Source organism: Chrysochloris asiatica, unplaced genomic scaffold (genome assembly GCF_000296735.1).
Source record: "Chrysochloris asiatica unplaced genomic scaffold, ChrAsi1.0 scaffold00009, whole genome shotgun sequence".
Lineage (NCBI taxonomy): Eukaryota > Metazoa > Chordata > Mammalia > Afrosoricida > Chrysochloridae > Chrysochloris > Chrysochloris asiatica.
The window spans coordinates 14,651,029-14,664,535 of record NW_006408527.1 but is presented as its reverse complement, the minus strand read 5'-3'; the positions used below and the strand labels follow the sequence as shown (position 1 = coordinate 14,664,535).

Genomic DNA, 13,507 nt, shown 5'->3' with positions numbered 1-13,507 from the left:
ACCCAGTCACCTCAGCAGAAAGAGAGGGTATCACCACTGTAGACACACATCTGTAAACTTGCACACTAATTTTAATCTTAACAAGGAATTTCAGTGTCTTCGTGGTTTTAAGTTAAAACGGTGGTTCAAGCATCCTGTCCTTTTTGTTCTTTAGGGTTACGAATAGCTTATTGGAATACCCAGAACCTTCTGGATCCGTGAGGTAGTAAGCTTCAACCCCTATCATGCATAGATCACACCTCTCCGAAGTTGGTATGGCCTGTCTCCTTGGCATGGTCCCTTGCTTCTGCTTGTCCAGTTAACCCCTTCTGACACACCATGCATCTCAGGGTGAAGCGGTTTACATCTGTAAACTGTCTCTTTTTCCTAGCTTCATCAGCTAATTCCAGTGCTTGTACAAGAACAATATCATCATTAGACGAGAAAATGGTCAGAGGAGGGGTGTCTGGGTCAGGGAAGTTACGCTGAAGTGGATCGTAGTGAATGCCATCATAAATAAGTAGGACCCTTTTGGTATATCCTGCATCTTCCCCAAAGCGATCAATTCGGACTGTCTGTGTATCCACTACACAGATTTCACATTGATAATATTTGGACAAAATGGAGATCTCAATAGCACCTCCCCAAGTATCATCCCTTTGGATCCAGTCACAGTAGTCTTGGTTTGTCTTTCCCAGGATTGCCTCACTATAGAACTCTGGATCGCTTGCTACAATCTGAGCTATGAAGCGTCTCATCTCAGGAGCACACGCTGGATTCAGAACTCCCCCTTCAACGACATAATACACACTGGTAAAGAGGCAAGAGTTGTCTGCTGGAACCGAAGTTCTGGTAAGCACAGGCAAAGTTTCCCTGTAGTAACTAGGAGCACCATGTTTTGCAAATGCAGGTGAAGTTGTGTGCCTGGTTTGGTCTTCTTCAATGATCAGCATGTCGCCTGTTAAAAATAACAGAAATCAAAAACTGCAGAGAGATTACACACAGAATTGGGTGTTCACTAGGAAATCTTCAAACTACAAACACAGAGTTAAAGCACCAACTGGGGCCACTAAAAAAAAATACAACTTTATAAGTTACATGTTTGGTAAGGTGGAGGGTTAGAGAAAAAGATGAAGACCTCCAATGAGATGTATTAGCCAAGTGGCAGCATCAATGGACTCAAGCGTGGCCCAGGATCAGGCAGTGTTTCGTTCTGCTGTGCACAGGATCCCTATGAGTTGGTACTGACTCAATGGCACCTAATAACAACAACATAAGTTACCAGCTACATTTTTTGTTCACTGGAACTTCATAAACATGAAAATAAAGCAATCAGCAATCAGCAAAAACAAAACAAAAAATCCTGCCTCTTGTTGCTTCCCTACTGAACGAAGGGACTGGGTTAAACAACACTATACTTTTTAAAATATTTTCAAAACCAAAGTGTGATTCTGTTTGCTCTCTGCATTTAATAAACACAAACCTTCCAGAAATGTGATCACCATAGAATAGGCCACTAGGGGGTTCTCCTCCTCTTGAAATTTAAAACGTAATCAACTCTGGTGTTTACAGACTTCTCAATATTAACAAAGCTTTTAATTACCAAAGTTGCTGTTCACGTTTGAACATTCGTTTGAACTTGAAAGATACAAGGGTACAGGAACCCTGTACAGGGCTTCCGAGGAGCGGCTGGTGAGCTTGAATCCCCGGAAGATACTTTGTTGTTGTTGTTGGTGTGCCCTGGAGTCGGTTAGGACTCAAAGCGACCCGGCATGTTTGCGAGGCTGTAAATCTTTACGAGAGCAAAAGCTTCATCAACCTCGGGTGGATGGATCAGGTGGTAGTTTCGAACTGCTGACCTTGAGGTTAACAGCCCGGGTCGTAACCACGACGCTACCAGTGGTTATTTAAAAGATTCAGCAATGGAATGCGAACCACAAAGTCGGCAGTTCAAACCCACCAGATGCTCCTCGAAAACCCTATTTGTTGCTGTTTTTGTTGTTAAGTGTCCTCGAGTCGGTTCCTACCCATAGCGAGGATCCTGTATAGGGTTTGCGAGGAGCGGCGGGTGAACTTGAACCGCCGACTTTGGGGCTCAAAACCCTATACAGTGTCGTTGTGAGTGTCGGTACCGACTCGACGGCACTTAACAACAATCATGAAACTAAGTACATAGGAAAGTGATTGGAAAACCGAACCAGAAAAACAAAGTATCCTGCATCTTTTAGACCTGCATATATAGAGGGGAAAGCCACAGTAGTGGTCCGAACGGACAAACTATGCCCTGCTCTTTCTAACGTTTTTGTTAAATGCAGAAGGGAAACAAAATGAATGAGACTTTTTCGAGGGAGCCCAGAAAAGAGAATAGGTTAGAGTCTGATTCCAAGGCTTTGGGGTTTCTCCCGAGGGTTGGGCCCTCCTTGTCTTTTTCAGCCATTTGTAGAGACCAGGGGTGGCTAACACTTGCCCCAGCCTCAGTTGGCATCCCCAACTCTAGAATCTATTCTCATCCCCGTCATTAATGCTCCCCAGTGAAGTCCAGCCACCTGCCGTGACTGGGTCCTTCTCCATCCTCATCCCCTTCCCGCTTCCTCAGGTCTGTCCCTGCTCCCCAACCCCGAGTTCTTTACCTGATTGGATGGGCAAGTCCTCCAGGATGGTGTCCCCGTTGCTGAGATCCAGGCATTCCGGCGGGTATCCCACCAGGATTCGCTGACCGCCGGGAGCGATCCCGGTGATGGCGGCAATTTGGCTTTGGAGTTCCCGCACCCGGGTCCGGCTGGACAACCCCTGTAAAACATGGGTACCATCCTTGGCTTTGCAGCGGAGCCGCCACATCGTGTCGGTCCGGCAGCCCACAGGAACGGTACTTGCGGGGCCAGCTTTGGTCCCGGCAGCAAGTTGGGATACGCCGCCGGGGCAACCAGCCGCCGGGTGGACTCCAAAATGGCCACCCTTCGCCGGGCCAAACATCGCGAGAAGTTGCTGCTTGTTTACAATTCTCGCGACACTGAAGTCTAACTTCAGCCCTAGCGCCTTAATAGGATTGAATTCTCTTAAAGTGACACTTTATTTCGTTCCCCTTCAAGAACCAAAGGGAGTAGACTGGTCTTGCTACCTGTAGTGCTTGCTAGTGAGCTGCCCTCCGCGTTGGCATCATATATGCTCAAGGAAAGAGGGCGGAGGAAGAAGTTCCTGAATCCAATAAATTGGAATGTAATTTAGTGAGGTCGCAAATTGTTAAATTAAGGCTTCCAAACTACACCGAGAGAAACGGAGTCATAGTTCAGAACGCAAAGGAATTCCAAGAATGATCAGTGAGTCAAAAGAGCTGTCAAAAACAATCAGATACTTGTGACTAGTCTCGTGGCTGCACCAAACATTGACTCATTGAGGTTGCGTGTCGGACAACTGGCCTTTCTACCTTCCTGGGACTTGAAAACGTTGATTTGCCACATCAGAAAGCACAGTATGACGTCAGCATCTGGGCGTCGGATAGTTGCTACATTCAGGTGGTGGAAGGATAAGAAGGAATGAAGAGGAATGGGTACTAAGGCATGTCATCCAGCCTGCAGTTTAGGTCCTGAGCATAGAAACATGAAAACGACTCCAAGTTTGCCTTCAGTGTAACTAGTACTCTTTGAAGTCGGTGGAGGGAGTTGGGTGACAGGGACACATAGCTATTGAATTTCAGAACAACCAGATAGAGCTAGATTATGGACTGTATATCCCTAGGACTATGCCTAGCAAATAAAAGTGCTCAATCCATGCTGGCTGAATTTATAAAGACAGAGTTGTATAGGCACAGAGAAGGCTGGAAGTTGTAAAAAGCCTCAAATAGGAAATACTATTTGAGCTATTTTGGAGAATGATTTAATTTCTAGGTGAAGGCGGAATAAAAACATCCCAGAATTATCTCTTTTCCAAGAAATCAATGCTAGAGCAGGTTTATCAAAACAATCAACCATCACATGGACCTGGGGCAACTATGAAAGAAGTGTCCTTCACTTGGAGTTTGCAAACTCACCTCCTTTCTGTAAAAGCTTCCACCGTTGAATAAATTATATGGAACATTTGCACATTTCACACGTTTTATGTCCCAATTTTGAAGCTTGGGTCTTCAAACTGATCATAACAGATTAGAGTGTGTGTGTGTGTGTGTGTGTGTTTGGGGTGAGGGAGAGGTAGGTAGAAGACACGAGTACGTGGATGGATCCAAGGATGCTTATGACTCAGCAATGGGAGTAATAGATTTTTCTTAGGTTACAGTGTCTGAACGATGGGACAGATATGAAAAGGTGTGCCAGCTCACGTACCGTGTTAGTTTACCTTTCCAAAGTATCGATCTAACGAGATCCCGCCGGGATTCAGGTTTGAAAGCGTTAATCTTTGCAACATTCTCACGTCACCAAAACCTTCTCAAGACCTTTACTTAGTAGTCCACTCTCGCGAGAGTTTGGGGAAAAATGTAATTCATTTCATTAACTCCGCCCCCAGCCAAGTTAGTTGCCAGGTAACGATGCAACCAACCACTACCGTGGTAGGAACCTCGGGGACTTGTGATCTTGGCCTTTCTGGGTTCCTCCATCCGGAGCTTGAGTCGTGGATTTAGATTTGAGCCCCGCCCCCCGGAGCCTGCAGCTTCACTATTGGTCGATGATTTTCTCCAGGTGAGGAGCTACGCGGGATGGGTGGAGCCAGGCAGACAGGCACACGTGATTTGCCCGGTATTCTTTTGCCAGCCCGGGGCTGGGCTATCAGCTTGGGTCTGTCGCGTTACCAAGGGAAGCACCGGGGCTGCAGCCGGGAGGGATCTTTGGAGGGATCTTCTGGTGAGCGGCAGCTGCGCAGCGCTGGAAGGGACTGGTGGGGCGGGATGAGATGCGTAGCGATGGTGCTTCGCTGTTTCTCTGGAAGTCCCGGCCCCGGGGCTTTCCCCGGAGTGCGGACGTTCAGGGACCTGGAGCCCCAGCTGGTGTTTGGGTTGAGGATTTGTGTGGGGAGTGGAGGAGCAGTGTAATAGGTCCTTGAAGCAATAGGACCTTCCGTCCTCTTGACAGATGTACCCGGGAGTCCGAGTCAGGCTTTACCCCTTATCTGCAGCTGACCTTGGGGAAGTCATTTGCGCTCAGTGGTCTTTCTCTAGCTAATGTCCCAGGGGATAGATGTGGACCGTGTGCAGAACAGGACTTGAGAGTGAGAACGCCCCAGGAGACATGGTGATGTGCTGCAGCTGTTTGTTTTTTCTGCGAGGAACTGATTTGAGATCCCCCTTTCCCACACACATCTCTCATTTTTTCAGGGCTTAGTTCTACTATTGGACTGGAATTACTTTCTGGATATTGAACTTGATTTATTTCTCCCCTGCCCCTACTGTTCTCCAGGATTATTAAAACTGAGTTCTGGGATCACGAAGGAACATGGACAAGCCACTCAATATCAATTAACCTCAGTTTTTCAATGTGTAAAATGGGTAGATGGAATAAAGGTAGCAAAATCTGCATAGTTGAAAGGATTGAAAGGACATAAAATTGAAAGGAAATTAAATGCCTAAAAGGAGCCCTTGTGGCGCCGTAGGATAAGCAATGGACTGTAACCACAAGATTGCTATTTCAAACCCTACAGCTGTTCCTCGAGATGAGGCTTTCTGCTCCCGTAAAGATTTACAGCCTCGGAAATGCTATACAGGATCCCTAAGAGGGGGAATGGACTGATCGCAATAATTTGGTTTTGGATTAAACTAAATCAGTATATAAATGCAAGGATCTAGAGCTACTCCCTGTAGCTGAGGAAACACAGGGCTAGAGAAATTAATGATTTAGCCAAAGATAGCGTAGTGGTTACGAATCGGGCTGCGAACCGCAAGGTTAGCAGTTCGAAACTACCAGCTGTTCCACAGGAGAAAAATGAGGCGTTCTGCTCCCGTAAAGATTTACAGCCTTGGAAACCCTGTACAGGGTCGCTATACGACTCCATGGCACACAACCACCACAACATGTTGTTAAGTCCACTGCTTACCCTATAGCGCCACACCAAGACTCCCTCAAAGACATGTATTTTCACTTATGGGAACCTAGGTAAGATGGAAACTTACCAGAGAAGGAAAGCTCAAAATATATTCCACTAAAATGAGCAGTTACAAAAGTGATTAAGATTTCACCTGTCAAAGGAGGAAAACAAGGCAATGTCTGCTGAGTTCCAGTTCTCACAGGTTTTGCTATCCTGCACTGCTTTTCGTCATTCAGTGTTTTGAGGGCTGACTCCTACCTTCCCTCCCTTACATTCCTTTTGTACCTTCTAGACACCTCCTGAAGTTACCATGTCTGTGGATTTTGCATCTTCCTCCGAACAAAACAGTTATGAAACCAAAACCCCAAATCTCCGAACAGCTGAGAAGAAATGTTGTGAGTTCTGGGAAAAGGAGGGGTTGCTCTCTCTCAGGGTTTTATTTTGGGAATATTGTACAGTTGTAATCCTAGACTCTGTTGCTTGGTGGGAATGAGACAAGAAATGTTTGACATGGGAATTAAGTCTCCAGGGGGAAATTTCCTATCCGAAACAAATAGATTCAGTAAAATGTCTGTCATGGGGACTGTCCTGCTAGTGTAGCTCAGCAGTTTTCTACTGCTTTCTTTAACTGAATCGCCATCTCCAGAGGATGTCTTTACACTCACAAACACTATCGTACACAGAATGAGTAAGGCACAGTGGTAGGGTACAGGAATTACTTTTGGCTGGTACTGTTTACCAGGTAAGTCCCCAGGTAGTACAAATGGTTTGCTATTGGATACTAAACTAAAGGTTGGCAGTTCTAACCCATCCTTTAGGTGGAAGAAAGTCCTGGTGATTGCTTTTGTAAAGATTCCAGTTAAGAAAATACAGTGAAGCAGTTTTACTGTGGAACACATGGGTTCAGCATGACTTGGGATGGACATTTGTCAGTGGGTTTGTTTGACTTTTGTTTTTGATACTGTTACCAGTTTTCCTTTATTGGTCTAAATTTTGGGAGGGTGCTGCTTACTGCAGAAACTGCAGTTAGGAGCCAGTGTTTCCAGGCCTGCCCTCATTCCTGGCCCCAGGGGAATCAGCTCTGACATTTGACTTCTTGGGTACCTTTGTTTGTTTCTCAGAGGGCTAAACTTTGCTCTTTGCACATGATTATTCCTGCAGGTTCTTCCCTCTGGGGATAGATTTAAGGTTAACATTTTCACACCAATCTTTTCAGAGACAGCATGAGTGTTTGCAGGGAGAGGACGCAGCAATCCTCATGCCCCATGCATCGGCCTCTTTAGCATCATTCATTATACACTACATAGCGCAATCCAAAAGATCCTGGACACCTGGTCCTCCAACATTGTTTCTGGTAATGCTAACTCTTGGCCTTACTTCCAGATTGCACCTCTCTCTCTTTGAAATCAGTTCTTCTCACTTCAGAGGTTATATATATACCAGCAGGTGGAAACAGCCAACTAACATGACACTGGGAAGTGTCTTACATTCAAAAGCCTTCCCCAGAATCTCAACCTTGATGTCCTACCTACCCTTGTCAATCTCATGATTAGTGATGATAATTTCACTTCATCTAGCACCAGTGTAGCCTGCTGAAGTTTGGACTGCAGCAGAGGCAACTGGTTTGGCTGTAATAGCAGGGTTGGTACACCTCTATGATTAGTGTCTCCTTTCTCTGCCAGGGCAGGGTGTCAGGTACCAAGGGCAAATTACTCCATGGAAGACAGCTAAAATAGCATGATGTTTGAGTGCTCCTTTTGGAATCAGGCTGTCTGGTTTGAATTGTGGCCTTCTTGCTTCATAGTTGTGTGCCTTTGAACAAGTTGCTCATCCTTTCCATGCCTCGACTTGCTTCTTTACACAACGGGAATACTAATAGTATCTACTTACAAAGTCATGTGAAAATTAACTAAGTGAATAGAGTAAATCATTTGGAGGGAGTAGGGTATACAGCTAAGGTGTTAGTTTTCAAGGTATCTGAAATATAGCTGCATGCAATGTTTATTCCTGAAACATTGTATATAAATTGATTTATACTGTACTGCAGTGGTGCGAGCACACTATTAAAAAGAGTCCTGTAAAGAGTTCTTTTTTTCACTAAAGAACATTTTCTCCAAGGGAAATGGTCATCCTGTAGTTGGACAATATTATAACAACATGGTTTGGGGTATAGGATACACGCCCTCTTAAAGGGAAGTGAACTGATGTTGCTAGGTCAGCTCATCTAAGTGAGGACAGAGAACTTGGGAGGGGTTACATGCTGATCATTGTGGGTGTCCCTGATCCTGCACACTACTCACTGTTAGTCTTTCTAGCTTTGTTGTATTCTTCAAAGGAGTCGTCTCCCCCACTTGCCTTCTTCTTATTATCTGTAGTTTTTCTGCCTTGAGGATTTGAGTTACTTTCTCATAAGGAAGAATTATCTCAGGTTTATTTTCTGTTCTCTAGCCTCTTAATTCATGGAGCACTGGTGGTATAGTGGGTTACGTTTTGGGCTGTTAACCACAAGGTCAGCAGTTTGAATCCACCAGCAGCTCAGTGGGAAAAAGATGAGGCTTTCTGCTCCCATAAAGATTTATAGCTTCAGAAACCCTGGACAGGGTTGCTGTAAATCAAAACTGACTTCATGGCACATAACCACCACCAGCAGCAGCCTCTTAATTCAGGAGTCCTAGTACTGCAGTGATTAAAGTGCTTGACTACTAACCAGTAGGTTGGCAATTTGAACTCACCAGCTGCTCAACAGGAGAGAGGCGGCCAAGTCAGTTCCAAGTCTTAGCCACCCTGTTTCTGAGGCTACAAATCATATATAAATCAAAGCAAGTGTTGGATTCAACTATTGGATTCAAGCAGTTAGCAGCTCACCTCATAATCCATTCCGCTACCTAGGTTCCTTGGACAGCAGTGGGCAGCCCCTTAATTCCTGCTCAGGACTCTAATATCACCTTCCCAAATTGCAGCCTACTTTCCCAGGCTTCTTACCCTCCACTGGAAACATCTGAGCTGTTCTAAAGCATCATCATTCATTTACCCCCTCGCTATTTGCCTCCAAGGAACCCTGGTGACACAGTGGGTTAACCATTGCACTGCTAACTGAAAGTTTAATGGTTCAAACTCACAAGCTGTTCCATGGGAGACATGAGGCAATCTGCTACATCAAAGATTTCCAGTTGGTGAACCCTATGGAGCAGTTCTCTGTGCTGTAAGTCAGCTGTGAGGCAGCCACGACTTGACAGCTGTGGGTGGGCTATTTGTCCCAGGGATTGGCCAGTGAGACTGATAAAACCATAGTTACAGGGGAAAGTTTTTGTTTTTTGTTTTGTATTTACCTGTATTTTTGTAAGTGCACTGTCTCTTTAGTGTTCACACCAGCAGTTGCTTCATTAATAGCTCTGCCATTATCCCCTCGTTACTCATTACCCCGGTGCTGGCTGACTCCCACTCTGAGACATGACTGGGCTTGAGGATTTTAGGGAGCCCAAGCCTCCAACCCCCAAGGAGGATTACTAGGACTATAGGTGTTCCAGGGAGTCAGGGAGTAGGGGCTGGCTAAGGCACCTTTAAGGTGCCCAGGTGAGTGGTTTCAAGGTTCTGTGAAAGTGGGAATTGGGGAGGTGGGTCGATGTGGTTTACTTTCTTCCTCTCTGCCTTTTTTTTTTTAATGTATATATATATTTTGGACTATACCTGAAGCAAGTTCCTATGTGTCATCCTTTCCCTATTCCAAAAGCAATACATGAGTACATGCTTGCTTGTCTTAGCTTCTGAGTGCTACTAGAAATAGAAATACTCTAAGTGGTTGACTTTAAAGATCAGAAATTTATTTTTGCATAGTTCTAGAAGTTAAAAGTTCAAATTAGGGTCTTAGCTGTGTTCCCTACCTGTAAAATTCCAGGAGGCAAATCACTTTTCTTCATTTCCTCCTGCTTCAATCCTTCCCAGTGTAAGCTGCATAGGGCTTCCAAGGCTGTAAATCTTTACAGGAGGAGAAAGACTCATCTTTCTCCTGTAGAACAGATGGTCGGTTTGAACTGTTCACACTGAGGTTTTCAGCCTGACTAGTAACCAGTGCGTTACCAGAGCTCCTCATCAGAATCGATCTTACATTCCATAATTCCATCGAAAGTGTCTTCAAGGCGTTACAGGGTTTTACCATCAAGCATTACAGGAGAAAGATGAGACTTTCTGCTCCTGGGAAGATGTACAGCCTTGGAGACCCTATTCAACGTAGCTATGAGTTGGAACTGACTCAATGGCACATAACAACAACAACCATCAAGGATATCAAAATTCTGCCTGTTTCTACCTATTACCCAAATCCAAAAACCACTTCAATGTCCTAGGTATCTATCAGAGGGATTCACTGGCACCAGATTCTGTCTTAATTCTCTAATGCTGCTATAAGAGAAATACCACGAGTGGGTCACTTTTTAAAGAACAGAAATTTATTCTTTCATCATTCTGAGGCTAGAAGTCCAAATCAGGGTTCGGCTGTGTTGGTTTCTTATCAGTAACAGTAGGCCCTCCTTGGTTCCTTGTTTGGAAGACAGTTTTCACATGACACATCTTCCTTCTTTCTGTGTGTGTAGTGCTTGTGTCTGTTCGGCTACTACACCTTTGTCTGCTCTTTTTATAACTCAGGAGTGATTAGATTTAGAGCCCACCCTACTTAAATATGATTGAATTAGCATAGCAAAGGAAACCCTATTTCCAAACAGGAATGTATCCATAGGTATATGGGTTAGAACTCCAACACATATTTTGGGGGACAAGGGGGTGACACAATTTAATTCATGATGTTGTTGTTCAGTGCCGTCAACTCACCTCCGATTCATAGCAGCTGGTGAACTTGAACCTCTGACCTTGTGGTTCAAATCGACCTTGCAGTCCTGCACTTATGTATCCTACAGTGCCACACCAGAAGTTCATGTTGTTGTTGTTGTTATGTGCCGTGTAGTCGGTTCTGACTCATAGCCACCCTGTACAGGGTTTCCGAGGCTGTAAATCTTTACGGGAGCACAAAGCCTCATTTTTCTCCTGCGGAACAGCTGGTAGTTTCGAACTGTTGACCCTGTGGTTTGCAACCCAATTCGTAACCACTAGGAGTCCATAGTGTTTCTGAAAAAAAATCCAAACACTAAGAAGGAAAGAACGTGCTAAGAAAACAATATCTCATAAACTCCCCTGACTCTGTAAAGTTTGAGTCTTTATGGCATCTTATTTTGGTGTATCCTGTTAATGAAAACACATTCATATTGTATATATTCTGTTCTAACATGATTCCCTTTTTTATCCTTTACTACATTGGTGCATTGTTGTCATCTTTTCCCTGTTAACTAACACAGATTTACCTCATTCTGCACAGTATTGAATCGTTTAGCTAGACTCACTCCCCGCTGATGGACATTAAAATAGTTTCCAGTTTTCACCATCGCAGTCAATGCTGTGGCAAACACCCTTACTTATTCACTGTTGTACATCTATGATAGCAACTTTCCTGGCAGAAATAATAGGATTAAAGATAGATATATTTGAAATGTTAATCATAATTATTAACTTGCTCTCCCCCAAAATTCCTTATTAGAAGCTGTTTTTAATATTTCTAATAGTTTGAGTCCTGGTGTGGCACTACAGGTTAATGCGCTGGACTGCAAAGTCAGTTTGAACCTCAGGGTCAGTAGTTCAAGCTCACCAACCGCTCCTCGGAAACCCTATATAGGCAGGGTCACTGTGAATCAGAATCGAGTCGATGGCACAATAGCTTGATGCAGATTGGACATTATCAACTATACCTGCACTACTTACCCAAACCATTGGCTTTCTTAGTATTTGGTTGCAGTTATATGAACTTGGTTATTTTATATCTATCAACCAAATAACAGGAGTTGATTAGGAACTTTCTGACTTCTGATGAATAAAAATAGATATTACTAATGAAATGAAGTTTAATTGGCAGCATATTTTAAAATGTAGGGCTTATTTAGGAAAAATAATGGAAGAAGACTATGGTCATGGAAGGTGGGGAACCCTTGCCCTCCTAAGCTATCCTTAAGCATTAGATTAGAGAATGTCATGTGGGTTGGTCCATGCTAGTGCACAAGGCAAAGAGCGGGTGCTGGATTGGATGGCATTCTGGAGCTTGGCATTCTGTCAGAGAACCTTGACTTTGATTTTCCACTGTGGGACAATGGATAAAACTGTTCACTTCTCTGGGCTGACTTTCAGGATTGAAACAGCTTTCTGTTATAAGTCAAGGGAGGTGTTAGATTGTCTCTGAAATTGATCAGCATAAGTTATCTGTTATTCAAAGTAAGTTAGTGGTGGCGGCTTTGTTTTTAACAAGCAAGACACAGTGTTCCTCATTTTGCTGATGTAGCAATTTGAGATCTGAAGACGTGGTTTAGTTTCGTGCTCCAGAAGTCCAAAATGAGAAACACTGGTTGTGGCAGATGTGTGTAGTGGTGTATTGAGCACAGGCAAGGCAGGTGTGTGTATATGTGGAGGGGGTGATGGGCACAGGTGGGACAAATGTTCTTGGGGGCGGTGTTTGTGGGAGGGCTGATGGGCACAGATGGGGCAGGTGTGTATGGGGGTATGATGAGCACAGATGGGACACGGGTGAAGGGAGTGATGGGCACAGGTGGGGCAGCTGTGTGTGGAGGTGTGATGGGCACAAGTGGGGCAGGTGTATATAAGAGTGTGATTAGCACAGCTGAGGCAGGTGTTGGGTGTGATGGTCACAGGTGGGAAATATGGTGCTGGATGGCGTCCCTAGTGCAGTGTCGGGATTACCCAGTAAGTAAGGTAAGCATAGGCTTACTTATGCTTACTTACTGATCTGTAATGAATAATGTACATTTTTTACTACATCAAAGATTCTACTTCCAAGTATGATTGGCATTTGTCTCTCAACCTTACAGAATCCAAACCTCTTCCAATTGTCAGTTTCTAACAGGGGTGAGTTACCTAGTAAGCAAGGTAAGCAATGCTTACTTGTGCTTATTTACTAATCTGTAGTGAGCAATTTCATGTATTTTCCACCATAGCTTTGAAGTCCTTGTAAAATTGTTCAGTATAGATTCGTAAGCAATCGTAAGTAAGCCTGTACTTCCCGTGCTTACTGGGTAATTAGCCCTGCTGAGTGGCTGGTGTTGATTTTGTTCCTAGGACCATTTGTCCAGTTTGGTAAACATAGAGCAGCTGGTTCCTTGGTTAGCTTCAGAGCAGCTCACAACATCAATTGATTTTTAAGCTTCAAGGAGGGTAAAGCACCTTTGGGGCCAGTATCTAATGGGCTGGCAGATGTGGACAAAGCAGATCTCAAAGTTGTGCAGGTAAAGAGCTCGATCATGGGGGATTGAGAAAAGTGGTGAACTGAGCTGGAGAAAGTGAAGACTCAGGGGAATTTTACTACTTAAGCCTGAGGCAGCTGATCCCCTGCAGAGAGAATCTGATTGTTATGGGTCAGAGACCAGGGATTAATGCCAGCTAAGGTTGGAGGAGAATATTGAAAGTGCCA

At 44.4% G+C, this 13,507-nt stretch overlaps 2 protein-coding genes across 3 annotated transcripts in view; one reads left to right on the top strand and one right to left on the bottom strand.

The window, feature by feature from the left end:
- Window positions 1-233: 233 nt before the first annotated feature.
- Window positions 234-2,952, bottom strand: YOD1 (YOD1 deubiquitinase). Its single transcript, XM_006834055.1, has 2 exons — window positions 2,610-2,952; window positions 234-937 (listed from the first exon to the last, which is right to left on the bottom strand). The coding sequence occupies exons 1-2, from the start codon at window positions 2,950-2,952 to the stop codon at window positions 234-236; spliced, it is 1,047 nt and encodes a 348-aa protein (XP_006834118.1).
- Window positions 2,953-6,298: 3,346 nt separating this feature from the next.
- Window positions 6,299-13,507, top strand: part of PFKFB2 (6-phosphofructo-2-kinase/fructose-2,6-biphosphatase 2) — a 22,248-nt gene continuing 15,039 nt past the window's right edge. Inside the window, exon 1 of one of the 2 annotated variants that reach the window (XM_006834053.1) lies at window positions 6,299-6,383. In XM_006834053.1, the coding sequence (XP_006834116.1) occupies window positions 6,299-6,383 (85 nt within the window). The remainder of the gene's footprint in view (window positions 6,384-13,507) is intronic. The other variant, XM_006834054.1, reaches the window with a different exon arrangement.